At 35.9% G+C, this 25,829-nt stretch overlaps 5 protein-coding genes across 9 annotated transcripts in view; 2 read left to right on the forward strand and 3 right to left on the reverse strand.

Annotated features, from left to right (window-relative positions):
* LOC109191699 (nuclear pore complex protein NUP88) lies at window positions 1-7,243 on the reverse strand. 3 transcript variants are annotated; one of them, XM_019342342.1, is made up of 10 exons: window positions 7,046-7,243; window positions 6,096-6,498; window positions 5,823-5,974; window positions 5,169-5,291; window positions 4,369-4,513; window positions 3,840-3,901; window positions 3,262-3,478; window positions 1,646-2,554; window positions 728-977; window positions 1-453 (listed from the first exon to the last, which is right to left on the reverse strand). In XM_019342342.1, the coding sequence occupies exons 2-10, from the start codon at window positions 6,411-6,413 to the stop codon at window positions 194-196; spliced, it is 2,436 nt and encodes an 811-aa protein (XP_019197887.1). In that variant the 5' UTR covers window positions 6,414-6,498; window positions 7,046-7,243; the 3' UTR covers window positions 1-193. The 3 variants fall into 3 exon arrangements, with proteins under 3 accessions (XP_019197887.1, XP_019197886.1, XP_019197885.1); XM_019342341.1 differs by having other exon boundaries at window positions 6,096-6,506; XM_019342340.1 differs by having other exon boundaries at window positions 6,096-6,520.
* The window catches only part of LOC109191700 (calmodulin-binding protein 60 C), a 24,286-nt gene continuing 3,773 nt past the window's right edge, over window positions 5,317-25,829 (reverse strand). The window contains exons 8-10 of one of the 2 annotated variants that reach the window (XM_019342343.1): window positions 25,362-25,587; window positions 23,117-24,117; window positions 5,317-5,328 (exon numbers count right to left, since the gene is read on the reverse strand). In XM_019342343.1, the coding sequence (XP_019197888.1) occupies window positions 23,528-24,117; window positions 25,362-25,587 (816 nt within the window). In that variant the 3' untranslated portion in view covers window positions 5,317-5,328; window positions 23,117-23,527. Of the gene's footprint in view, window positions 5,329-23,116; window positions 24,118-25,361; window positions 25,588-25,829 lie in introns of those variants that run through there. The other variant, XM_019342344.1, reaches the window with a different exon arrangement.
* LOC109191702 (PTI1-like tyrosine-protein kinase At3g15890) lies at window positions 9,476-11,698 on the forward strand. The gene is made up of 4 exons (XM_019342347.1): window positions 9,476-9,654; window positions 9,779-9,935; window positions 10,177-10,439; window positions 10,761-11,698. Exons 1-4 carry the CDS (start codon window positions 9,608-9,610, stop codon window positions 11,491-11,493), a joined length of 1,200 nt encoding a protein of 399 aa, XP_019197892.1. The 5' UTR covers window positions 9,476-9,607; the 3' UTR covers window positions 11,494-11,698.
* On the forward strand, window positions 13,513-16,577 carry LOC109191701 (probable receptor-like serine/threonine-protein kinase At5g57670). Of its 2 annotated transcripts, XM_019342346.1 has the most exons (11): window positions 13,514-13,676; window positions 13,871-14,025; window positions 14,114-14,232; window positions 14,327-14,454; window positions 14,530-14,573; window positions 14,628-14,922; window positions 15,008-15,262; window positions 15,339-15,493; window positions 15,585-15,800; window positions 15,887-16,036; window positions 16,290-16,577. In XM_019342346.1, exons 1-11 carry the CDS (start codon window positions 13,544-13,546, stop codon window positions 16,434-16,436), a joined length of 1,797 nt encoding a protein of 598 aa, XP_019197891.1. In that variant the 5' UTR covers window positions 13,514-13,543; the 3' UTR covers window positions 16,437-16,577. The 2 variants fall into 2 exon arrangements, with proteins under 2 accessions (XP_019197890.1, XP_019197891.1); XM_019342345.1 differs by having other exon boundaries at window positions 13,513-13,676; window positions 14,530-14,922.
* Window positions 17,372-19,077, reverse strand: LOC109191703 (zinc finger protein CONSTANS-LIKE 5). The gene is made up of 2 exons (XM_019342348.1): window positions 18,122-19,077; window positions 17,372-18,018 (listed from the first exon to the last, which is right to left on the reverse strand). Exons 1-2 carry the CDS (start codon window positions 18,857-18,859, stop codon window positions 17,671-17,673), a joined length of 1,086 nt encoding a protein of 361 aa, XP_019197893.1. The 5' UTR covers window positions 18,860-19,077; the 3' UTR covers window positions 17,372-17,670.

A 25,829-nucleotide genomic window follows, 5' to 3' on the forward strand; every position in this document is an offset into this window, starting at 1 on the left:
TGAGTTTTTATAACTGTTAAAATTTCAGAATCATAAGCTTCATCACAGATTCATTATCCATAGATCAAAAAGCTTTCAGGAAAGGTAATGCTCATATATAGCATCACAACAAAAATCGGTATGCTGTCAACTGTTGCATTTGAGGGACTGTCATTGTTGCCACAACAACACTGGACTGTAATTTCATCAACTGCTAAGCTTCGCGGGTTTTCAGTGCAGACTCAACAAGCTTAACTTTTTTGGTATTTTCGCTGTTGGTTAGTGAGAGCTTTTCAAGTGAGGCTTTCAGCTGGGTCATTTGATTATCTACAACGTGACTTTTCCTCCTGGCTGATATTTGTCTCTGCTCATTTAATTGATTCGGCTTTGGAGAATGTGCGTATCTTTTCATCCTCGCATTTAGTGCTTCAATGGAAGAGCGCAAAGCATCTAACTCAACTCCAGTAATTTTGTCTGCATTGCCATGGATTAAAACGTTCAAGTGTTATATCACATACGGGGGGTTTAAGAGAAATACAGGTAATTAAAACTTTGAGCTTATTCCCTTGGGAGAAGAGTGCCGTGCCTAAGATTCAAACATCTATTTTGATATATCGCGCAAAAATATATAGGCAATCATAATGACATGAGTTGTAGATGTGATGAGCAAAACTGTTGGGAGGAAGCATGGTAAACAATAATTATTCAGAAAGCATAGCAAAGAGAATCAGTAAATAAATTTAGTTACCAAGTTCTGATTTGAACTCTTGCTCTGCTTTTGATAGTGATCTTTTATGTGCTGTTGGCAAAGATCTCAGCTTTTGTAACCGCTCTTCTATGGCACTGTGACGCTGAACTGCACACTGAAACCGGTCCTCTAATTTTTCCTGCTTCTTTTCAACATTTACAAGCTTCTGCTGTGCTTTTTGAAGTCGAGAATGCTGTTCATCAATGATTCTCTTCAAATGAGGGGCGTGGTGCTGGAGTTCAAAGTACACCTAGAACAAAGGGGAAAATGTTATGCATAATCTCATTAGAGGAAGCCAAAACTGAAGGGAGTTCTCATCTCAAAATTACAAAAAATAAAAAATAAAATAAAATTGAGCAGCCATCTAGGATCATCAGAATATTTCATTCGGAGAATCATCGTCCCTAGAATCATCTTATACAAAATGTAGCTTTACTGACAAAACGCTTCCCTACCATTGGAGACACCTCAAGTATTAAGTACTGCAAGCACCACTTAGGTTAAAACTAAGGTGCAGCAAGCAATGCTCTACCAATACTAGCCAAAATGTCTTTTAATTGCTTTAGTTGATAGAGAAAATAAGTGATGAACAAGACTTATAGAGGGGGAAAAACATATTAGAAAATTTTGGAAGTGGATTATGAGTCTGACTGTCCAGTGCATATATCATGACTATCAAGATAATTCAGATGCATCATAGGTCCAGCAATTATACATGACACCACAAATAGCAAGTTCTTTAGTCCTCAGAGACAAGAAAATATAGTCCTAGTAAGATTGACATCCTCAGGAATCAGGAGTATAAATCAGTAACTGTGTAAGGGTGGAACAGTCTGTTCTCATAGACTATAAAATACAGTTCTAGTAAGATTGACATCCTCAAGAGTACAGTAACTGTGTAAGGGTGGAAGAGTTTACCTTGTGTGCATATTCCACATAATTTTCATGGAAAAGCTTAAAGTACTGATGCAGTGTTGCCCGGCCTTCAATTGAATCTGATGTAACAGAGCGTAGAGTTGGTGAAGAAGGAGGCAAGAGAACTACCTTAGGGCCAGTAAGGAGTTCTTTACTTATAATAGTTTGATTATTTGCTTCTTTTGACACCTCTGAACTGGTGGGCTTCCCCACCTCATTAACACGACGTGGCATTATGTTCCATGTTTCCATATCCAAAACAATGCACTGAAAATTGCATGTAAGGCCCACAACCCAAGAATCGCCAAACGAATCTGACAGAGCCAAGAAACCACATAATGGGGAAGGAAGTGATGACTCTTCCTGGCAAGTAGTAAGAACTGGATGAACAGAAGGGCTTCTGATCGACTCGTCCTTGTCACTATTCTGATTTGTGAAGGGAAGAAAATGCAACACAACTGAATCTACCCCTCCAACATGAAGGCAATATATTCTTTCTGGCATAAGAGGGTCAACACACATTGAGATAAGATAACCACTTTTTCTAGGCAGAGATAAATCCACTATAGCCAACCTCAAGAGAGGGGGTGGATGCCCCAACCAAAGGGTATCATCAGGTGGTAAATCGAGCTTCAAGATAGAGTGATCACTAATAACAGATTCAGAAATCATGGCAAGACCAACTATACGATCATTGGAATCAACACTAAGACGAGCTGGGCTGCCAACTTTCCATACTGGCTGTATTTCATCAGCTAAAGCATCTATTTGCAGTTGCCCACCACTCCAAGCAGTTACAAGAATTGAATCCTTGCTAACTAAATTATAAAGAAAACTAACAGCACGCCCTTCGCATATAGCAGGCTGAACTTGAGGATCTTCTACGCCATGAGATATTTTGCGTAGAGGCCCCTGTCAAAGTGAAAAGGTTATTAACATTAAAAATTTAAAAAAAAATATTAACAAATTCCTTTAATCGGAATGCATATAAAATCATATGAAACAGTACAAGGTTTTATAAGTTAAAAGGATGCATTTTCCCAAACATCTGCAGGCTTCTCCTTACATTGCCAACACAAGGAATACAGTTTTTAGATAGACTATAAATAAATAGCAATATACATCAGAGACCATTACTTATCTTTCCATTTCACTTTTCAATCAAAATGAGTGATATTGAGAAACCATTCTTCTTTCAGGCAAGTATGAATTTTAATTATCATGGAATATCTAAATACTAAAAGGAGCAATGAAGCTGGCAAGGCAGTGGAATCCATTATTTCTTTGCAGTCAAGTCCCTTGAAGTCATAGATGCACTCATGGATGGAGTAAGCTTGTTTTGATCCACATGTGCCAAAACTATTTTTGATTCTCATTTCTCAAGCATAACCATTAGCCAAAAGGTTTTAATAACCCATGTTAACTTTTACGAAGTTGTAATTTGGAAATAGTATGTAACAGATTTAGTTTCAAGAAGAATGACACTGGAATTACTAAGGAAAGAATCTCAATAAACTACTTTCAGATTATCATTAAAATAAAAAAGTCAAATCATTGATTGAAGCATTATAATCAGATTAAAATAAAAATAAAACAAGAGATAAAGAATAATCAAATACCTGCAGTGCAACAGAAGAATCAAATAAAGCATAAGGTTGAGCTCGAAGTGCAAACGCATTTCCACCTTGTACATCTTGGTGACTTAGTTCAGGAAATGTTGCTCCTAACCAAGAAATGGCCAAATTAGAATTTTTAATTGCTCTTGAATTTGAAGACTTCAGCCCAAATGCATTAGCATCATTGTATAATTCCAATATGGATTCCCATTTGTATACACTGTTACAAAATAAAGCACTTTTTCAGTTGAATATCTGAAAAGAACATCACAAAATATGCTATTTCACGTGACTCACAAGTAAACCAAAACACCATATTGTATGACTAAATACATAGCTGCAGATCAACCAAAAAGAAGACTGCCAACAAAAAGTTTAAACAAAAGAGCAGGAGAAGAAAAAGAGATGGAAAGCATATTAGTAGAATGAATAGTCACTAATATTTCTAGTGATACTTGAATTACGTAGGGTATCTAGACTTCCGGAGTTAGTTTTTGCGGAGGGAAAAGTAATCCATAGACGCTAGGTGTTCATATGCATTAGAATAGTCAATTCAACAGAAGTAATAAATGTTGAATTACCTTCCAAAAGGAACGACCGGGCATAGAACATAAACAGATCCATCACTAAATAACACAAAAACCTGTAGTAAAGAATAATGATGAGTCAAATTATATACTATAAGAATACCTGACACCAGAAAAAAAAAAAAAAAAGAAGAATCTAAACTAATTTTTAACTAGGTCAAGAAACTTTAATTGCCAGAGACTACACGCTTAAGACTAGGAACGAACTTTCCATGCATTACAGAAGATTGGAAATCAAGCTTTCAGGTTGTTAGAGGGTGCATGACTTGTTTCAACCATCAATAAACAGGAAAGCATGTAAGCAGTTGTATTCACAGATCAACTGTGATAATATCATCCTTTTTGTTGTGTGTTTTATCATTTAGTGACATTACTATAACCAAAAATAAATAAATAAAGTGACATCTATGAATCCCACAGCTCTGCAGCTATTTGACAAATCCCTCAACTTAGAGCAATACTGAAGCACAACCATCAAGTATAATATAAGGCAAAAGATGATACAGGTGCCAAATAAACTTACACTAAATTTGTCCCACAAGTGATCACCTCCAAAAGAAAAATCAACTGGACATATTGATGCAGCATCACATGAACTACCATGTTCTATTGGTTGCAAATAATACTCTTGCTCTGGTTGTACAAGTGCCGAAGATAAGTCAAAAATTCTGAAGAAAGTAGGCAGCATCCATCAATATTTTGATAAATGGAATATGTATTAAATGGCAAACAAAGTTTCCATCAGCATAATACATGCTATTTGACATGTTCAAGTAAAGCTATTGAAGAGAGATGGCAGGGAGCACCTAGCAGAATGTTTTCAAGTCTCAAAAAGATTCAATTTAGTTTTGAATTTCTTCATCTAACATTAGTGCAGCCCTAGATTCTCTAACATGTAGCCTCAATTTATAAAAGCAGAATACTCAAAAGAAGAAAGGGTTCACGGAGTTCCAATGTTCCAATGAGCTTAATGAATAGATTTCAGACAGGAAGAATCTAAAGAATATTGAATGCATAGAATATACCATGGGAAAAAAACAAGATGAGGCATGATACTTTCTCAATTACTTTTAAATTGAGAAGATAAACCTTCTTGTACAAACATACTGATGAATCAAACAAGAGAAGCCTATTATAGATATGCAGAAGAAAGATCAAACACTGAACTCCATTTAAGTTTTGGTGATTCGTTAATGTATTGAAGGAACATCATCAACAACTACTGAGTTTTTTTTTTTTTTTACAACTACTGAGTTTTAAGTCTGTGTACAGCATGTCTAATCCTATTGATGCAACAGTAGTAATATGTCACGAAAGAGATACCTAAAAACTGAATCTGAAGAGAGAATTCCCAAATGGGTGTCACTGCAAGGGTGCCAAGATATCTGTAATGTGCGTATGGCATTCTTTCCATTGAAGTAAATTTCTGAGCCAGCTGAAACAGTCCTGTGAGAAATAAATTACAAAAGAAGGCATTCAGCATCTCCAGGCTCTGTAACTAATAAGTAGAACCTGCAAAAGTTTTTACATAAGAGGGATATCTTTGCTATATCTTTATGTTTAGATTCAAGTGCATAAAGTGAATAAATCCATCTCTTCCATTTGTAATCCAGTGTGAGATATTCATATCAAGAATTGTCACAGACTAGCTACCAGTTATAAAGAATTAAAGATGCAAATTATTTACTTTTCATCCTTGTGATTTTCATAAAATATGATGTCTCAGTTTACCAAATGAAAGTTTCCCTGCCTTATACAATTTTTGTAAATCTTAAAATGGAGAGACATCTTCCCATGTTTGACCTCAACAAATATGTGAAAAGTTAAATACATGCACTTCACAAAAAAAGTAAAAATGTCACAAAATTTCATAGAGAAACTGGTAGAATCAGACAATGCATTAGCTGTAAAAATACACCTAACTTTGAAGAGAGCATATACATATAAAGTATGTAATGAGCTATGTATATGGTATACCGGCAAATTATTGTATTTTCTTTTGTTGAAGTCCGCCCATATAGATACATAATGCACAGACCCTCCATGCCCACTAAGAATATTGCTGACCCATTTCTATTAATGGAAATCCTGTCAACCTCAAAATTTAGCTGTACATCAGCTTGCAACACCTACAAGGAGAAAAAATAAAAAATAAAAAGACTGAATCATCAACTACAAATTTGAAGATATTATATCTAATATCATAGTCTGATATTAGACACATGCATATGCTGAGTGTGAAAGGAAGACCTTAGAGGGGCAAGAAGCAAGAACAGAGCTTGAGTCTGGTTCACCCAACCGAACAGAAACCCTGTGCAGGCACTGTCTGGAAGAGTCCCAATAGTACAGCCGGGATGCTCCATCCCAAGCCAGAAGATTTTTTTGCATTTTAGTGCTGGACGTTTGGGTGGCAACACCATCTGCAGTGAAGACAGGGTGGTTTTGCAGCGGAATCCATTCCAGCTCTTCTTTTGGGGTGGAAGTTGACGGCGGAGTTACAGATTGACGATTGTCAAGGTTGCTGTTGCTGTTGCAGTCTGGTTCCGTTAGGTCAAAAGTGAACCTCATTTTGCTAACTCCCTCTTGGACTCTACAGAGTACTATGCTGCCAGGGCTCTGCTTTCTTGGCTTCTTCCTTGTTGTCCAATGTCCACTGCAGGCCTACAACAAGCAATCTGTTAAAGAAAATGAAAGGTCTATTTAATGCAACTCGAGCAAAAAATAAAAAAGTAAAAATTTCCCTTTCTTTTCCAAAGTCATCCCGATTATGCGACATGATTTAGGGTGTCCAGAAAAGCAATCATATTGGAGTGGTCAGTGAGATTCAAGCATTTCATACAATTCAATGTTGATTTGAGGTAATGTTGACATTGTGAGGTTCATCCTCTATCAATAGGCAGAGAGCACCAGGAGTTGTATCTCATTGAGAAATTTACAAGCACAAATAGTGGAACTACTTCAATTTTAAACAACCCACGCAACATTTAAGCAAAAACACTATCAGGTTCCTGAGTTCCTGTGCAAGATAAAGGTTGGCACGGGTGCCTCAATTTTCATACACAGCAAATAAAGCAGCTGCAGTTATTAACTAAAGAATAACTATCAGGTTTTCTCACATTTTCAGGGAAATTTGAGAAAACACTAGCTAAACTCAACTCAACTGCACAGAGAGGGCGGAAGTAGCGACAGAAATCTCATACCTCTCCCGAAATCACAAAAAGCACATGGGCAAGCGAGAGAAAGATGCAGCCATGAGTTTTCCTTCTTCGTGTGGTTTCTGAGCTAGGGTTTTCGTTCAATTTTATTTCTTCTTTCCCGAGCTCACTCTGTTGAAACCAAAGAGCGTTTCCTATTCGCTTTGAACCGCGTTCATGGAAGATCTTCAAATGCGGTAACACTATTTAGGGTGTATTTTTTTGAGGGGGGAATAGAAGAAAATGGAAAATAAGGTGTCGCCAATAGAAAAAATATAGTGAATTTTTTGAAAAATAATTATTCACTTTAGAAGTTATTTTTCATACTTTTCAAACATACTTCAGTGTCAAATTAAGAGTATTAAGAAAAACTTGTAAAATTCCATTTTTTAGACCAAATTAAAATTTCAATAATGAAAATGTGTCACAATTTTTTCTTACTCAAAAAAATTATACAATATATATAAGTCATTTAATACAAATTATTTCTAATCGTCAATGTTACAACTAAATAATGATACGAAAAAAAATAATTGAGATAGCTGCAAATAATACACATTAAATAAGATTAACGTTTGTTGGGGTCGAATGACACACATGCCATTGATGGGCTGATGGCCTCCAATTACTGTTCACATTGTCCAATCGCAAATTATGGTGTGCACCATGTATGGTGCACGCGATGGCAAAAACAACGTCGTTTTGACTAAAAATGCGCGTCACATTTTTTTTTAAAAAAAAAATTAGGTTCGATTTCCAATAATAATATTTTTTTGTGCATAATTTGAATTATATATCCACACTGAATGAATAACACAAAATCCAGAATGAATGAACTAAATATCCACAATGAATGAACTAAATATCTACAATGAATGAACCAAATATCCACGATGAATGAACTAAATATCCACAGATTCATAACTATATATCCACAATAATTCATAACTATATATCCACGATAATATTGTTGAGGGGAATCGAAATTGATTTTTTTCTTTTAAATGGGACGCACATTTTTAGTCAAAACGACGTCGTTTTGCAACCGTATGCACCATCGGTTGCACAGCATAACTATTGTTGTCCAATGATTTGAGACTCTTGAGACATGTTATGTCAATTGCTGAGTGTGAGACTTTGGTGGAGAGAGTAGTGTATAAAGTTGGAACTTAACACTTGTGACAATGAAGAAGATTTGACATTTAATTTGTAGACATTGTATAAGCAGGTAGATGGATATAGTATAATTATCTTGAATTATTATAAGGTCACGTGAGGTATAGTATAATTATCTTGAATTATTATAAGGTCACGTGTTCGACTCTTCCTAATAGTCTTTTAGTTGAACTTGTTGCACTTCATCACTAATACAATACAGTTTACCTCTTAGTGTGTTGTTATAGTAATTCCAAATTATTTAATATCTTTCACCGGCGCAGCCGTCCAAATAAAGAGATGTATCATGCCATATTTTGTTGAATAACGGGAGCGAGTCCATATATATATATATATATATATATATATATATATATATATATATATATATATATATATATAGAGTAGCATAATAACTTTTAGAAGTCACTTTTGAAATTTTTAATGTTTAGCTATTTAAAGACCATGCCTCCAAAGTAACGCTTTAACGGTTGAGCACTTATATACTACATACAATTCACCTTTCGCCCATCCACTCTATCGATCAACTCTATCAATTATTGTTTGGCGTGAAATGAAAATACAGACTCTGGCCCTGTTTGGTAAAAAATTAGCCTATAGGCCAATTTTGGCCTATTTGACCACTATTAATTGTTTGATTTAGTTAAAATATCAATACAAATGTTTGGTTAATTGGCTTTTTGCAACTTCAAAAGGCTAAAATTCAAAAAGCTACTCCAAACAACTTTTTTAATTAACTTTTTGAAAAAAGAAATTATACCAAACAGCTATTAGCTAACAGCTAATTTACCAAACACTTTTCTACAATCAGCTAATGTTATCAACTATTTATACCATCTAATTAACACAATCAGCTAACAGCTAATAGCTATCAGCTAACAGCCATTTTACCAAACAGGACCTCTATCATTTTAATCAAACTATGCTATTATATTAAATACAAGTAGTATTTTTCTATGTACTATAAAACTTACTTCTAACAAATGGCTTAATCACAACAAAAATAAAACAAGAATACAAAATTAAAAGTTAATCAAATTGACCAAATGAATAAGAAGTAATCAATAATAATATAATGAATGTGTGACTTTTCTTTCTTTTTAATTTTTTTATTATTAATCAAAAAAAAAAAAAAAAAAAAGGAGCAGCAAATTAAAGTTGATAAAAATATTTGAGCAAGCCTAATCATGCCATTTGCTTTGTGGGCACTCCAAGGAAAGTTTTCCGCCGGCGGAGGGCGGCAGTATCGGCCGGCTTTGAAATAATGAAATATATAAACCTACCAATTAAGCTACTATACATACATATATCCTTCAATTCACCAAAGACTGCTCAGACTAGCTTAGCTTTGGTCATCATCATCATCATCAAAGAATTGAAACCATATCATATATGGGATCAGTCAACAGTTGCTGTGGCTCTGAAAAGATCGATGAAGGGTATGCCAATCTCGATCTGTCTGTTCTTCCTAAACTAACTATCTGTCAATTTGCATTCTTTGTTAGTTTTCATCAGACATTAATAATATAATGTTGTGGAATGTGGGTTTGAATATAATTTCAGGTCGAAAAATGTTGTGGGTGGTGGAGGTAACACTTCTTGGAGAATATTCACGTACAAGGAGCTGCATTCTGCAACCAATGGGTTTAGTGAGGAAAACAAGCTTGGAGAAGGAGGTTTCGGAAGCGTTTATTGGGGTAAAACCTCTGACGGACTCCAGGTATTAATCCCAGAGTTTAATTTGCACTCCGTAATCCAGTCTAAGTCACTGACCCACTCAAATTAATAAGGTCGTTTTTACTGGGATCGGAGCAGGATTTGTAATCTTGTGGTTAACAAGCCTAATAGCAGCCTGAACAACTTGGCTGAGTTGCTCCTATTTTTGTTGTAGTGTATGTGGGATATATGTTTTCTGGGTATTGTTTGAACATTATATTATATGATTGGGAAAATGAAAGCAGATAGCTGTGAAGAAACTGAAGTCCATGAATTCAAAGGCAGAGATGGAGTTTGCAGTGGAGGTGGAAGTGTTGGGAAGAGTACGACACAAGAACCTGTTAGGACTGAGGGGTTATTGTGCTGGAAATGAACAGAGGCTTATAGTCTATGATTATATGCCAAATCTCAGTTTGCTATCACATTTGCATGGCCAATTTGCCAGGGAAGTTCAATTGGACTGGAAAAAGAGAATGAAAGTTGCAATTGGATCTGCCCAAGGCTTATTGTAAGATTATATATATTTACTCCGCCCCTTCAAACTTTTATTTTTACTTCTTATATTATTTATTAATTTAATATTTATAAAAAAATGATACAAGTATGTAGACAACTTGAATTACTAAGTTTTAGTATATATGTAAATACATGTCACAAAATAATGTTATGTAAATACATTGTGGTCTAGTGACACTAAGTTGCTATGTGGGTTCGAGCTTTTGTGTTTCAGTATGTAATTAGAAAGTAATTATGAATAGATATTGTAAGTAGTACTATATATTATAGTTCTAACCTCGGCCCTATGGATGGTGTATATATGTTGTCCTAGGTACTTGCATCACGAGGTAACTCCACATATAGTTCATAGAGACGTCAAAGCTAGCAATGTCCTCTTGGATTCTGATTTTGAACCGCTAGTGGCCGACTTTGGCTTTGCAAAGCTCATCCCGGAAGGGGTGAGTCACATGACGACTCGTGTGAAGGGAACATTGGGTTATCTTGCACCCGAATATGCAATGTGGGGCAAAGTCTCAGAAAGTTGTGATGTGTATAGTTTCGGTATACTTCTCTTGGAGATCGTCACCGGCCGGAAACCCATCGAAAAGCTTCCCAACGGCATCAAAAGGACGATAACCGAGTGGGCGGAGCCGTTGATTGCCAAAGGAAAGTTCAGTGACCTAGTTGACCCTAAGCTCAAAGGAAACTTTGATGAAACCCAGCTGAAGCAGGCCATCAATGTGGCGGCGCTGTGCGTCCAGACGGAGCCGGAGAGACGGCCGACGATGAAAGAAGTTGTCAGCCTGCTTAGAGGGTACGATGATCCGAATGGGAACAAGGGAGTGCAGCAGAATCTGAGGATTCAGAGTGTTAAGTACGAGGAAGATTTGATGAGACTGGACCAGACCAGCGATGAAGATGATGACGACGACGAAGATGAGAGCTATGCGAAAGGGCGATATGATGAAAGCAGTGCGTATGGTGTATTTGGTGCCATGGAAGTGCAGCAGAAGATGAACGACCCTTACAAGCGTTATGGAGATATTAAAAGAACATATAATTAATGTACGTGTGATGCATGAATATTGGGAACAATATGTCTGGTGTGGTTTGGTACGTAAAGTTTGTTGTTTCTAAGGTTTAGTGACACTTTTTTATCCAACAGGTACAATTTAAGGTAATTAAACTCTTATCATGTAAGTGAGAGAAAAATATATATGCTTTATTTGCGTATGTATGTATTGCAATATCGATCTGTCTGGGTTTCGACATTATTGCAGAACCAATTTGATTGATTATATTGTAGATTCAACATATATGTTGCCATTGTTAAACTCTTTATACTTGAAAATCGTCTCTGTTCTATAATCCTTTCAATGTTTTCTTTTATAATATTTGAAATGAATAGAAATAAACATTGGTATTTGAGTAGAATCTAGATAGAGCACGATTTAATTTTCTTATCTAAATTACAATACCTCAGATGTCTTGAATTACTTTTTCTTTTGTCCTATTATTTAATGGTAATGATTAAGCAATTACTTGCCGTTTGGAGAGTGCATATAATTGCAAAATTCATTCACTTGCTTTTTCCTTAAATGAATGGACATAGAAGCTAGCTAGACTGATGGTGTTAGGTCTTAAAAAGAGTTGGGGCAATGATCAATATATTTATCGGGACCTACTAAGAACTAAGAGCAATCTCAATAGTTGTAAATTTTTGCTGGCTATGTAGGAAAGAGAAGCAAGTGAAGAGAGGAAGGAGGAGGGGGGAAGGAAAACAATAAATTATGACCCAAAAAAAAAAAAAAGAACTTAGGCATTATGTGTCTTGTGGGCGCGCAGATTGCTGCATACGAGCAACTATCTGTCCAAGTTTTCTCCTTTCCACCCAAAAATCATATTTAGAGGAGAAAAATCTAACCAAAACCCCCCATTTCTCATTAGATAAACCAATTCTTAATTTTTTCTTCCTAAAAAATTGAGAAAATCACAATTGTGGTTGCTCTAAAGAGGAAAGATCTCTTGTGTATAGAAGTTTACAGTAAAGAGAAACTTGAAATTACTTAAGTAACACAAGATTTACTGCTTTCATGGGTCTTGGTTGAGGCGATCAAGTTTATGGGATCCAAGATATAATTTAACATTATTAAAAACTTGGGTTATCACCCCCCAAAAAAAAGGCAAATTCTTCCCCAAGCATTGTAGGGATGGTTAGTTTGGCAATGTGGTGATGCAATAATAAGAGCATCCATCTCCCAACCAAATATATACTTGCATTGGTTGCTGTTGCTTTCCATGATAAAGTGATGATGTGATTCACTGATTCTGTTGAGTGGCACATCAAACTTCTCCCCACCAAACTCAAACAACAAAGCCTCTCCCTTTTCTACCAAGTCTCTGTGAATTCAAACTCGATCAGCTTTGGTATATGGCTAGCTAGCTTATGTAACAAGCTAAGACAAATCATAAAACACCACCTTTGCTTATCCCTCAAAGCACCCAAGTCACCCAACCCCCATCCAAGAATTAAAAAACATTAGTTTTCTTAGTGTGAGCTCAAATTAGATTAGGGACATGAGCAAAAACTATCGTGATTTTGCAGAATATTCATCACGATGATATAAAATGTATTTAAAAAATACATTGATTACTCATCGCAATCACTAAGTAAATATTGTTCATTTCTTTTCAAATAAAATAATTTTACATTCAGCATCTACATCATTGCAAGACTAATTTAAATTCAGTCTGGTGGGTTCAACTCTTACTCGAAAGAGGCTTGTCTAGAGCTGTTTAACATGCCTCTTTTTGTTTGTAAAAAATTTCATCCACTGCCTTAAATGTTGGGTTTCATAATATACCAAATTAGGCATTTAGCACACACTAAAAAAATTACTAAAACTATCATTAGTTCTTTGGCAACACTATTGGGAAAGCTTATCCTATGGTTTGTTGGAAGGAATAATTGAATGGATCCATGCTATGCTATGGTGGTCGGTCTATCACACTACTCCCTACATAAATATTCTGTCATTCTGTCATTGTCTTCTACACATACTTCCTACTCTCTCTCTCTCTCTCTTCCTCCATTCAATCCTCAGTGGGTCGAAAATGGTTGTTTCGAAACCATCTAAAATTCTTGTTGGGATTTCATTGAATGTTGAAGAGAGCAAAGAGCTTTTGTCTTGGGCAGTCAGAGTTCTGGCTAACCCAAATGACAGTGTAATCGCGTTGCATATTCTGGGTCAGTATTATTATTTGTCCAGAAGTGAGGATTTTTTGTTGGATGAGAGGAAAGGAAGATATTTCTTGTTTCTAGATGTTATCGATGAGACAACTAACGTTGTAATATTCATGGGGCATGTCCTGTTGTCGTTTATCATAAATTTTTCTTGTCCAGAAATTTGTTGCAGCTCACATGTTTGTCTTATGTAACAGTAGCAGATGCAGCCAAGAAGAGTGGTGAGCAAAGGAAGGAGGAGAGGAAGAAATGGCAATCAGTCACAAGATATCAGTCCACTCAAATCCGCCAGGCAAAAGCTTGTGTTATATCAATGATGGGAGAATTCACAAAAACCTGCCAATCTAAACAGGTGAAAACACTGCATATTCATTTAATTATATTTTTGAAGTTATATATCTATCAAATCCCAGATTGCTAAATCCATCAACTTCATTCAGGTGAACTTGGAGGCTAGAGTTGGGTTTAGTTCTCACCCTGCAAGGGGTCTTGTCAAGGAAGCAAAAGCCATTCCTGCTGATTTCCTTATCATCGGTGGCAAGAAGAATCGAACAAGCAAGTATGGCTGCTACACTCGAGAAGTTAAATAAAGATTTGATCTTTCTTGAGTTCTTACAATCTTGTGTTGCTTTGCTACTTTGTGGAATGATCAGGTTCCCTTGTGTGATTGCGAAGTATTGCTGTGAATGCATTCCAGACGGGTGTTCACTCGTCGTGTTTGGGAATCACAAACCGCCATCTCAGAACATCAATTCCAATTCCAATTCCACCCACATTGAAGGTTAGCACTCTGCTCTGATTAGAGAAGTTGCAGAAATGCAGAATGGATAATTTTCTAAGTAGTGAAATATTGCAGAGTTGCAGCAACCAAGTTCAAGGTGGCCTAGGGAGAACAGCCATGCCATGAAAAACTCAGTTTCTTCAGAGGAAAAACAGATGGTTTGTCCAAGAGAGAAGCCTTCCCCAAGGTCAGTGCTGGAAGAGACACAGAGCACAGAAGAGGAGAGCTCCATTTTTGGAGACTCAAATTCTCCATCACTGAGCCGGGAGATCAAAGGTCAATCACAGCTCAGAAAGCCAATAATGTCTCCCCTGAGGCGAATTTCGTCTTTCTTTCGTTCACCCTTCGATTCAAGTGCACGAAGAAAGAGAAGCCATCTCGGCTTTCCCCACAAGCAGGCTCAACCACCTGCTTTGACTTGCTTTAGCTATAATGAGATTGCCACTGCCACAAACAATTTCCATCCAGGTACCATTCTGATATGATAGATGCTTCTAAATCCAGTTATCTTCCATTTGCTAAATCCCCAGAGCCTTTAATTTTGTTGGTGCAGAGAATTTGGTGGGACAAGGAGGGTACTCAGATGTATATAGAGGAGATCTAAGCAATGGAAGCACAATCGCAGTAAAACGTTTAGCCAAGGACAGCAATGACATGAACAAAGAAAAAGAGTTCCTCATGGAAATAGGAATAATAGGACATGTTAATCATCCTAATACTGCAAGCTTAGTTGGATACTGCGTTGAAAATGGCTTCTATTTGATCTTCAAGTTCTACCCTAATGGAACTCTCTCTTCTGCATTGCATGGTAAGCTACTTCTCACTTCTCACTTATGGAACTTTCACTATAAACTATCTTTTTACAATTTTTTTTTTGTTAACAGGGAAAACATGCAAGCTAGAGTGGGCAGTCAGATATAGAATTGCCATTGGAATAGCTAGAGGTCTGCATTATCTTCACAAATGCTGCAAGCATCGGATAATCCATCGCGACATTAAAGCCTCCAATGTTCTCTTAGGTCCAGACTATGAACCCCAGGTACACTACATCTGCACCAAAATTCTAGCATTATGTTTTTTTTTTTTTTTTTGTGTCAAGGTATGTAGTTAAAGGTTTGGTTTTTTAATAGATTTCAGATTTCGGGTTGGCGAAATGGCTGCCAAACAAATGGACACACCATGCTGTGATTCCAATTGAGGGTACATTTGGGTACTTGGCTCCAGAGTATTTCATGTATGGAATTGTTGATGAGAAAATAGATGTTTTTGCATTTGGGATTCTTCTTCTTGAGATCATCACTGGCAGGAGGCCTGTTGATTCATCAAGGCAAAACCTGCTTCTTTGGGTATGCTTCTTTGATTGGAAATAAGATTAGATGATATGAACATAAAGTTTTTGGATTGAAAGTGAGAAACTTAATTGTGTGAATAGGCAAAGCCATTAATGGAAGGTGGGAAATTAGATGAGCTAGCAGATCCAAGATTAGAAGGTGAGTATGAAATGGACCAACTACACAGGATAGTTCTAACTGCTTCCTACTGCGTAAGGCAATCCTCAATGTGGCGCCCAACCATGACAGAGGTACATATAACAATTGCTTCTTTTTATTCTTTAGAACTTTGTAGTTATCAAGTTAAAAGTCTGACCAATTTAATTAATATTGTCCCACCATTATCATCTTTTAAGTAAAATAACCATTTTGATGATATCTCAACTCAATTCAAATATAATTAGAGTCAATATTTTGATACCTTGATTTTCAAAAGCGGTCAAGCTAACTTGTAAAAACTTATAAGGATTAAATTAATATATTTCTCTTGTAATATATGTATAGGTGTTAGACTTGTTACGCTATGGAGATGATTCAGAGGCAGCAAGAAGTTGGAGAATACCGAAGTTTACAAGTGATGAGATGGATGACTGCTCTATGGTCTTTGGATATGACCTTCCCTCGGATTTAATAGTAGAGGACCTATATTAGGCTATCATTATTTTTATTTTATTCTTATTTTATTTTTGGCTTACTTATAGTTCATTCTGATTATCATTATCATTATTATTAACATTTATATTTTATATTATAATCTCCTTCTCAATATATAACCAATGTTACTCTCTTTTATACCAATGTATGACCTAACAATCTAAAATTCACTCTAAGATTTTAAATTCAATTTTTTGTGAGAATTGTTTATTAGTTTTCTTGATTTGAGTCAATTAACTATAAACAACCTAAACTTTACTTGTTATTTTTCGGTTAGGGTCACAACGCGGATTCGTCCAAAACGCACATTCAAATAACCATTACGAGTTTTCACGTAAATCAAAGGCATAAAAAAGCAATATAACATATGCCATGTTATGTAATACCTCATATATTACTCTTTTTTTTGCAATATGTTTCTTTTGATCCTCATACTATTAAAAGTATTGTCATGTGTAAAGATTAAAAGTAACACATTTTTTTATGATGATGAAAACTCGTAACCACTACCTGATGATGTATAATGCATAAACTCCACTCTTAACTTGTGTAACCAAAGCAAACCATTTTTAATAGGAACCAAATCACGTAGATTTGAAATTGATAATCAAAAGTGAAAAATACAATAGTTAAATAACCAAAATTATATTTAACTCTAATAACAACATTATTTTAGTTTGGAAGTAAATACTTCATCACATTTTTTGCAACATGTATGATTAGCGAACACAGATATGTGTTTTAGTAAAAATTTTATTTAAAAAAAAAAAAAGACTAAACTAATCAGCTCGAATTGTCCCCCGCAGTTGCAACTTCCAGTAGCCTGGACTCTTCTTTCTCTGACTAATATTATTTATTTATTTATAATAATAGAATATTATTCCATCAGTCATTTATTATTAATAGGCGTGGGGTTTCAACTACATCCAATAGCCAACCAAAATTGAAAAACAGATTTTTTCTAATAACTAAAGCCAAGAAGCAACAAAAATTTGCCTAAAACAACTTACTACATTAAACATTCAACTTTTCTTATGAAAAGCTCTTCAAAAACGGCTAGAGCTATCATACAATTGAATTTTTAAAAAAAAAATTATAAAAACTTTTAAAGTTCATTAATTTTACAGTTTCCATCCTGGCAAAGGTACGTATGGCAAAAACGTCGTTGCTTTTATTAATTTGTTTTTAATTTAATTAAAAACATTCGAAATAGTCTAATTGCCGTCCGTGATCAAAACGACGGGACGACGCCGTAGCCATGATCGGCGACGAAATCAGCAGAGAAGATGGCATCAATATCCGATTCCACCTCTGTCCTCTTCGCGAAACGGCCTTTGATCCTCGGCCTGGTCTCGGCGTACGCTTTCCTCGAGGCGTATCGGATTGTCTTCTCGAACCTCCTGTTCTTCCGCTTCTCTCTGTATCTCAACACTTTGGCCTCTCTCTCCTTCCCAACCAATTGCGTCGCGGAATTACTTAGATCTACGCCGCCGGTGACGTTTTGCCCCAGAGAATACGATAATTCCGACGCAACACTCCCGTCCGGCACCACCCCTGCATCCAACGACGACGAAGAAACCTGAAAATGTTCGGATTAAAAAGCACAAGGAATGAGTGTCGGAGAGCGGTTTTAACAAAGTTTGTAGTCCATGCATATATCAATGATCAATCGGTGCACTTACACTGTGACTGAGAGAATGGGCGTTGTAGGACTTGGTATTGGGCCGGGTGAAATCGATGTCGAAGCGGTTTGCGATCGCAGCTGAAGGCTTGGTAGGCTGGACGGGGACGATGCTGTCATTGAGGGAATCGTGTTGGGCGAGATTGTTTGTTTCGAGAGAAGAAATAGGATAGTCGAAATCGAGGAAGTGATCGGAGTCGGAGAATGACAAATCGACGGATGATTTGATTTCGGGGATAAGTAGCGGAGGAGGTTTGGAGGGATTCCAGGGAATGGGAATATCGATATTGGCATTGCAAGGGTTGGGAGGGAGCGCATTAGTAGCGAAGGCGGAGGACTTGAGCGCCGCCTCCGCGGCAGAGTCGTAGAAGGGGGTCACCGGGACGCGCTCGTGGCGTTGAGCCAAGGGATTGGCGGAGTGGATGTCGTGGTCGCACGTGACGCAGAGGGCGGCCGCGTCCGCCTTGCACGTGACGCTGGCGGGGACCTGCTCACAGACCTCGCACACCCAGACGCGCTCGTGGGCACCCGCCGCCGCTGCCGTCGCGTTGTGGACCGCAGTGTCGCACGCAATGCACATGAAGGCGGCGTCAGCCCGGCAGAAGACCGACGCCACCGTGGCCTTGCAGTAGTCGCAGGGCTTGGCCGCCGTATTGGGCGCGGCGGGCGCAGTAGTCCATCCGCCGGAAAAACATTTGAGGCCGACGCCGACGCCACCCTCGACCATACCCACACCCATTACCAGAAATTTATTAACAAAAAGGTGGGAATTTGTGTAGATATTGACTAGCGTGTACTTACTCTCTGAGTTGGGGTTAGAACTTAGAAGAAGGAGGCAACAAAAACCATGAAAATACTAAACAGCTTTGCCATTCCTCTTGGCGTATCTTAAGGAGAAGCCTTGGGTCCTAACGAGAAAGAAGGACCGCCACGTGGCACAATTCTCACCACAATTAAGATTTTGCGATATTTTGTGTGAAGTTGTTGTCACTTGTCTCCGCCCAGTGCCGACGTAGGGCCAAACCACTCACTCATGTGGGCCCAATGCGACTACCTATTTAATCAAACTTCTTTTTTTTTTTTTTTTTTTTTTTTTTTTTTAACATATTAATAAAGAAAGATATAACAAATATTTAAATAAATATAGATAAAAAGAAATCAACAAGATAAGCAAAAAGAGAGGGAATAATGTCTAACCCACTAAGAACTTTATTTTAGTTATAATTATCGAAATTATCTTCTTGAAAAAACTTTTAAAGTTTTATATTTATCGCAATAAAATTAAAAACTTGAAGGAAGAAATTTTTTTTTTTTTTCATAAAATTACCTTTTTCACTTTTATTCTAACTTTTTCTATCTCTTATTTTTCTTTAAACTTTAGTACTATGATATTTTTCATACTCTTTTCCTCACTAGATAAATATATGGGTTAGAACTTTGAATTGTTGATTTTAATTTTGAGTTATTGAGTGAACCACAATATACTCACTACTCAATATATGTGTGTACTTTGCATAGTGTGATAGTATGTAAATAATGTGTGTGTGCGCATATTAATTAATATCACTAACAATACTAAAAGTTAAATATGATAGAGACTATATAAATGTGACTAGACATACATACGTATATAATTAAAATCAAAATTTGCTTGGTAGTCATTCAAGAGCACAAAAGATTACTTCATTATAAGGGTAGTGAATGCCTTCCTAAGAAGTTTTAATAATAGACTAAAGATCTTAAGGGGAATTGAACTTTTTCAAGTTTTCACTAAAATCATAGTATTGAGATTATTTTTTTTATATATTATATTATATTTTGATTTATTGAAAAACTCGTAGCCGCTACCTGAATGTGCGTTCTAAATGAAACTCCTTGTAATACTAGACGTCAAAAGACTACAAATATATATTATTACTGTTATTATTATTATTATTATTATTATTATTATTATTATTGAATTTATATATATATAATTCAATAAATATAATGTATTATATAAATATATATATATATATATATATATATATATATATGTATATATATATATATAAAGCATGTGTGTAAAAGTTATTTCTTATATAGCTTAGTAATAGCTAATACTAGGGGCCCCTAGAAATGACTATTCTCTTGCAAAGGGAAAAGCTCATTCTCATGAATGTTATTTCCATGAGTAAAATGGGAAAACAAACAATGGAATAGGTATATTATCTGGAATGTTAAGCCATTTTCGACCTATTCTATGAACCAAACATATTATTAGAGTATAATTATATTATTTAACTAAGGAGTAAAAAAATGAAACCAAAAAAAAAAAAAAAAAAAAAAAAAAAAACTTTTTCTTTGAAAATATTACAATCTACTTTATTGCAGTCTATTTTTTTTTTTTTTTTTTGAAAGGTTATTGCAGTCTAATTGTTCTATATTTTAAAACTCAAGTGGGGGAACAGCATTGTATAAGATCAAGGATAAGGTCAGCTCATAGAGATTGGGTTGCCCAGCTGATAGGCAATGCACCTTTCTAAATTAAATATCTAGAAAGCCACAGTAATACCAAGAGAGATAATTGCTTATCAGTTATCATAGATTTAAGTGACCAAAGTGGGATGGCTTATTTAACTTTCTGAATTAAATGAATCTACCATCAATAGCAAAAGATATTTGCTTTTCTTAGTTTGTCCTCTTTGCCCATAGAAGACAAAATTTATTGTTGTAAAAGTTTTATACCTTAGTCTGACAGAATTGTGAAAGGGTGCATTATGATAGTTCAGTGACTTATTACTTGAAATTAAATCATAGCAAGGTGTCCACAAGAGAGGAAAATTTTCACATTACGCCTGATAGAATTTGATCATGCGTTCTTGATAGATTTAGTTATGGAATTCATACATATTTTGATTGTATATTAAATTATTATTATTGTATAAAATTCTTGAAAAAGACTTGAGGGAAGGACACGTTCTCATATTTTTAAGACATTAATATTCTAGATTAAACACTTTTTTCAACATTTACCATACTCAATATCTTAGGAGAAAAGTGTTAATGCACGCTCTTTAGATTTCAATATTGGGCCAACCTCTCTAGCTTGCTAAGGATCTACTATCGATCAAATTGAAGTTATCTTCCAAATTTGGCACACTTCAAAATGTGCAATGACTATATGTCTATATACATTTTGTCTGCTTTTATAAATGATTTCATTGTGTTCATGATGTCTTTTACTTTTGAAAAGATGCTTTTCAAAAGATTTTAAAAGAAAAAATATAAAAATATAAAACTAAGGTTGATCTCAATTACAACTTTTAATTTTAAAGTGATTTTATGGCAAAAAAAAAAAAGTTATGGGAGATGTTGAATGCAAAGGGTTGGGCGCAACATCTAGTAGTAGAAGTAGAATTTTAATTATATTGGAGTAATTCTGGTCAAGTTGGACAAATAATTACTTTGTAATCATAAAGTTACAAATTAAATGAGATCAAATCATGGTCACCTATGTTATGTTTTAGATTTTTTTAATCCATTCTACTAATATTCAAAATAGACATTTTGCAACATGATTGGAATGACTTTTTATACCTAGAATAGTAGAAATATCAATTTATTATGATAAGAGCCTCCCCATTTGTGGTTTTTGAAGAGGTTTTGCAGCCTTTTTGCCCATAGGGAAGAGAGAGAAGAATGGAGAGAGAAGGTTGGGTTGTCCTACAAGAATCAAGTTTTTTGTGGGTTCCACAGGAGAAAGAAATGACAATAGAAGAGTGTTGTAGCTGGGCGACTTTGGCGCACATCCAGCACCCAACCGAGCACGTGCACTGCACACGCCAGCTAGGTGCGTGAACTGCTTTACTTTTCCTTTTTTTTTTTTTTCTTTTTGCGTCAAATTTTGCTTTTCCCTTTTTTTTCCCCTCTTTTTTCTTCTCATCTTTCCATTTTCTTTCCTACATGGTCTGCAAAAAACAATCCTAAAATTCAAACTAACGAGGATGATCTAAATTGACATTGGGAGTGAAATGTAAAAAGTAATTTTTGGAAGGAAAAACTTCCTCTCTTTTTTATTTATTTATAATTTTAGAAAAGAATCATTGTTGTTAATTAGGTCGAGACTTTTCACTGTATTTGATCTTTTGAACATTTGAATAATATTGGTCCTTAGCTTTAAAAAAAAAAAAAAAAAAGTCGTGGAATTCAAGAAAATGAAGAAGGAGAGGGAGAGAGATTCATCATCACCTTATCCTTAAAAATAATGCAACATAAAAAGCATACTAAATAAAGTAGGCCATGGGGAAGATTGGGAAGAACCGAAGAACTACATTTGACTAATAACATTAAGTTACGTCATGCGTCGCGTCACTCCCAAGTACCCTTGGCCTTGGAGATATCTTAAAGAATGGTTTGGCGGTTTAGTCGGCTGTCACCAACTGCCGTGCGCCCATGGGCAAAGACTACTTGGAATTCCTGTTGTCTTTAGGCGGATGTATAGGGGCGTTTTTGGGAATTCAACTACTCTCATTGTGTTGCTATGTCTTCCTCTGGAGCTTCAACCGCACATGGCCACCCATAGGGGACTTCACTTAAGGTTGTTTTTTTTTTTTTTTGAAAATTCACCTAAGGTTGTTAGTTACACCATATGCCTGTCGCTTCAATTATTATTATTAAAATTTCAATTTCAGTCTTGTCCTCCTCCAACCTTATAATTACATTAGCAATACAACTATTACTTGAAAATATGTTTTGAGTAGTCTACCACAAAGAGATAAACGAGTATAAATTGTTCACAACTAACTGACTTAAACCAAAAAGGTCAATAGACAACTCTCGCAAAGAGTCAAATTTAAAACCTTAAACTTACCAAACCAACTTAGCTAGAGTTGCGATCAAATAAAGTGATTTCCCTGTATGAATAAAGTGCATTTTGGAAATTTATAAACATAGGAATGGGAGCAGGAAGATGAGTTAATTGTAACAGAAGTAGAAGGCAGGCAAGTTTAATGACAATATCATAGTTGAAACTTAGTTTTACAATTCAATATCCAGAACTAAAGGGTAATGAATAGAGAGATAGGAAGGGCATGATCCATTGGGGGATTTGGGGTGGCAATACATTACATTACATCACAATTCACAAAAGAAAACAAAGGAATACAGTGAGCAGCAACCCAGTCTATAATATGTCAATAGAAGAGAATAAACTTACTTACTGTACAGGCTTTTCTGTACATGGGAGGAGAGGTATTCAAGACTTGTGAGCGAGCAAGCAATAGCAAACTAAGCCTGTGTGTGCAGTCCTGAAACCCCTAATTACTTCGTCCTGCTGCATTACTTTTCAGATTGATATTGATTTCAGCATTAATCGTCAACTGGTGAGTGGTTAACTCTCAATGCCCTAAAATCTTCACAACAAATTCTACTCGTCATCCAATTCTACAAGTTGGGCTCTCCTCTCGGCTGCCTTCTTCCTGATAAAGAACCCCCACCGCATTGCAGCTTTTATTTTCAGCCAACCAACAACAGCTTTTCCTGGGCGAGGGCGGTCCTCATCGTAACCGAAGCTTGGAGATGGTGCCATGAAAGGGGTGAAGCCAAATCCATCTTCCGGAATATTTACTGACGCATGACCTCCCATGCTGAAGAGCCGAAGCAAGTGCTGCATATCTTCATTCTCTAGCATTTCATGGCTTCTGAGACGAATCTCCTCCTCAGACAAATATTCCTCAACCCCCTTGTCACGGGTGTTAGACCAGTCCTCAAAAGAATTGAGATTGGTTTGCTGAACAGATGAGCCTACTGTTGGGAAGCATGAAGATTGAGGAGGACCAAGAGCCAGGCCAACATTGTTATCATACCGTGCATTTTGCATCTGCTGAGAGTTGTTCATTAGCTGCTGCTGATCATTTGGAGCAAATTGAGTGTTTTCATACTGCATCCGGGAACTAGAGCTCATAATGTGGGACTGATTGGAGTACCTAGCACCCATATTTTCATTATAACTTGAACCTGCCATTGCAAAGAAAACACAAATAAACCTATTAGGTCAAAGCAAACATTGGTACATTGAAAGTGAATAATAGTAGTCATCCTATGCAAAAATTGTGAACGGTGGCTGGCACTTTTGCCCTTGTCCACAGAGAAAAGAAAAGAAAAAGAACAAGAAATGTAGGTGACTATATGCCTAAACTTATATTCATAAATACAAAACACTACTTATTTGCTCCTGGTATTAATCCCAGTACATATAAAATTAGAATGTTTCCAACATATCATTGCACCTAATGACTGAAAGGGTAAGAATGATTAACTGTTCCTCAATTGAGTCTAAGAAGGTCACCTAAACTCAAGTTTAGGAATTCCAGAAGAATTAGAAGTTAGTTTATTGCTATAGTTCCGATATAGATGGGAATGATGGCAGGATTCTCAGTTTGCCCGCCGTGTAGTTTAGTATAAATACCCATCAAAGTTGTAATAATCAATATATTCAAGGTGGCTTCTGCCTTACGAACATTAAAAATAAAATAAAATAAAATGCAGGAAGCAATGTTTACTAGAGAGATTAAGGAAGCATAGGCAAAAGGGAATGGTTTAGTGGAGAGGAAAAATAACTGCCAAAGGCATTGTAGTCTAGTAGCATAATGCTGAAATCCTGAGTTTTCCTTTATGCCTAAAATAAGGCACAAGATAACTTCACATTTCCAATATAAAAGAAAAGGCATGTGCTCTTGCAATTCAAACCTCAACTTTTCCTGTTCTAAAGACAAAAAATTTTAGTTGAAATTAAAATTTTAAAACCATTCTTTAAAGATGAATATAAATCAATATAATTTTCAATCACACTGGTAAAGTTTCCTGTTTCCCATATTCATAGCCAGGGAGGATAATGGAATACTCATTGATGCCACAGCTAGCAGTTGCACATGGTGAATGCTAGTATGAGTAGCTTTGCACATTTTTCCAATCAGGCTCCACAACCAGATCTTATTTAAAATTATCATATCTACAAACACTAGAAATTGCCTACTCCGAAATTTTCAATGTAAGCCTATAAATTAAAAGTTAGAGTGCTGAAGCATTCCTTCAAATTTTCCCTCACCCATTGTTGCACAGATGGGTAGCAAAGGTTTGACACTTATGAGCGATATCTACTTTGGTTACTAGCCATCTATTTGTTAAAAATTTACAGAAATGATAAATATACTACACCTACAAACAACTCATGAAGAATTTATTGTTAAACTGTTGCATACCTCCAATTAGCATGCCAGGGTCCAAAGCAGATGGCTCACTTTGGACTGGAGCAGGAAGCCGTGGTTGTTGAAGCTGATTATTCAAAGAATTTGAATAGTCCACTTGGCCCATAGGAAGCTCATTTCTTGCTTTTTTATTTTTGAAGCTCAAAAGTGTTTTGCCATCATACTCCACAACTTGGTTCCAATTCTCATATGCTTTCTTCACCAAGGAATCAACATATACCTAAAATCAACAAACATTTCAAATTGATTTCACAGTAAGAATTGCAGTCTTGGAAGAAAAATGTAGCTTGGAAACACAAATTACTCAACTAAACACATTGGAACTTAATCAACTACAATAAACCAGTAAATTATCTCAATTTGAAATTGGCAGTAGTGTACATATAAAGACTTCATTTATACTAAGTCAAATTAGAAAATGTTCTTTTTCTGTTTGAAAGCATGCAAAAGTTAATACTACAG

This window comes from Ipomoea nil, unplaced genomic scaffold (genome assembly GCF_001879475.1).
Source record: "Ipomoea nil cultivar Tokyo-kokei standard unplaced genomic scaffold, Asagao_1.1 scaffold1719, whole genome shotgun sequence".
Taxonomy (NCBI): Eukaryota; Viridiplantae; Streptophyta; class Magnoliopsida; order Solanales; family Convolvulaceae; genus Ipomoea; species Ipomoea nil.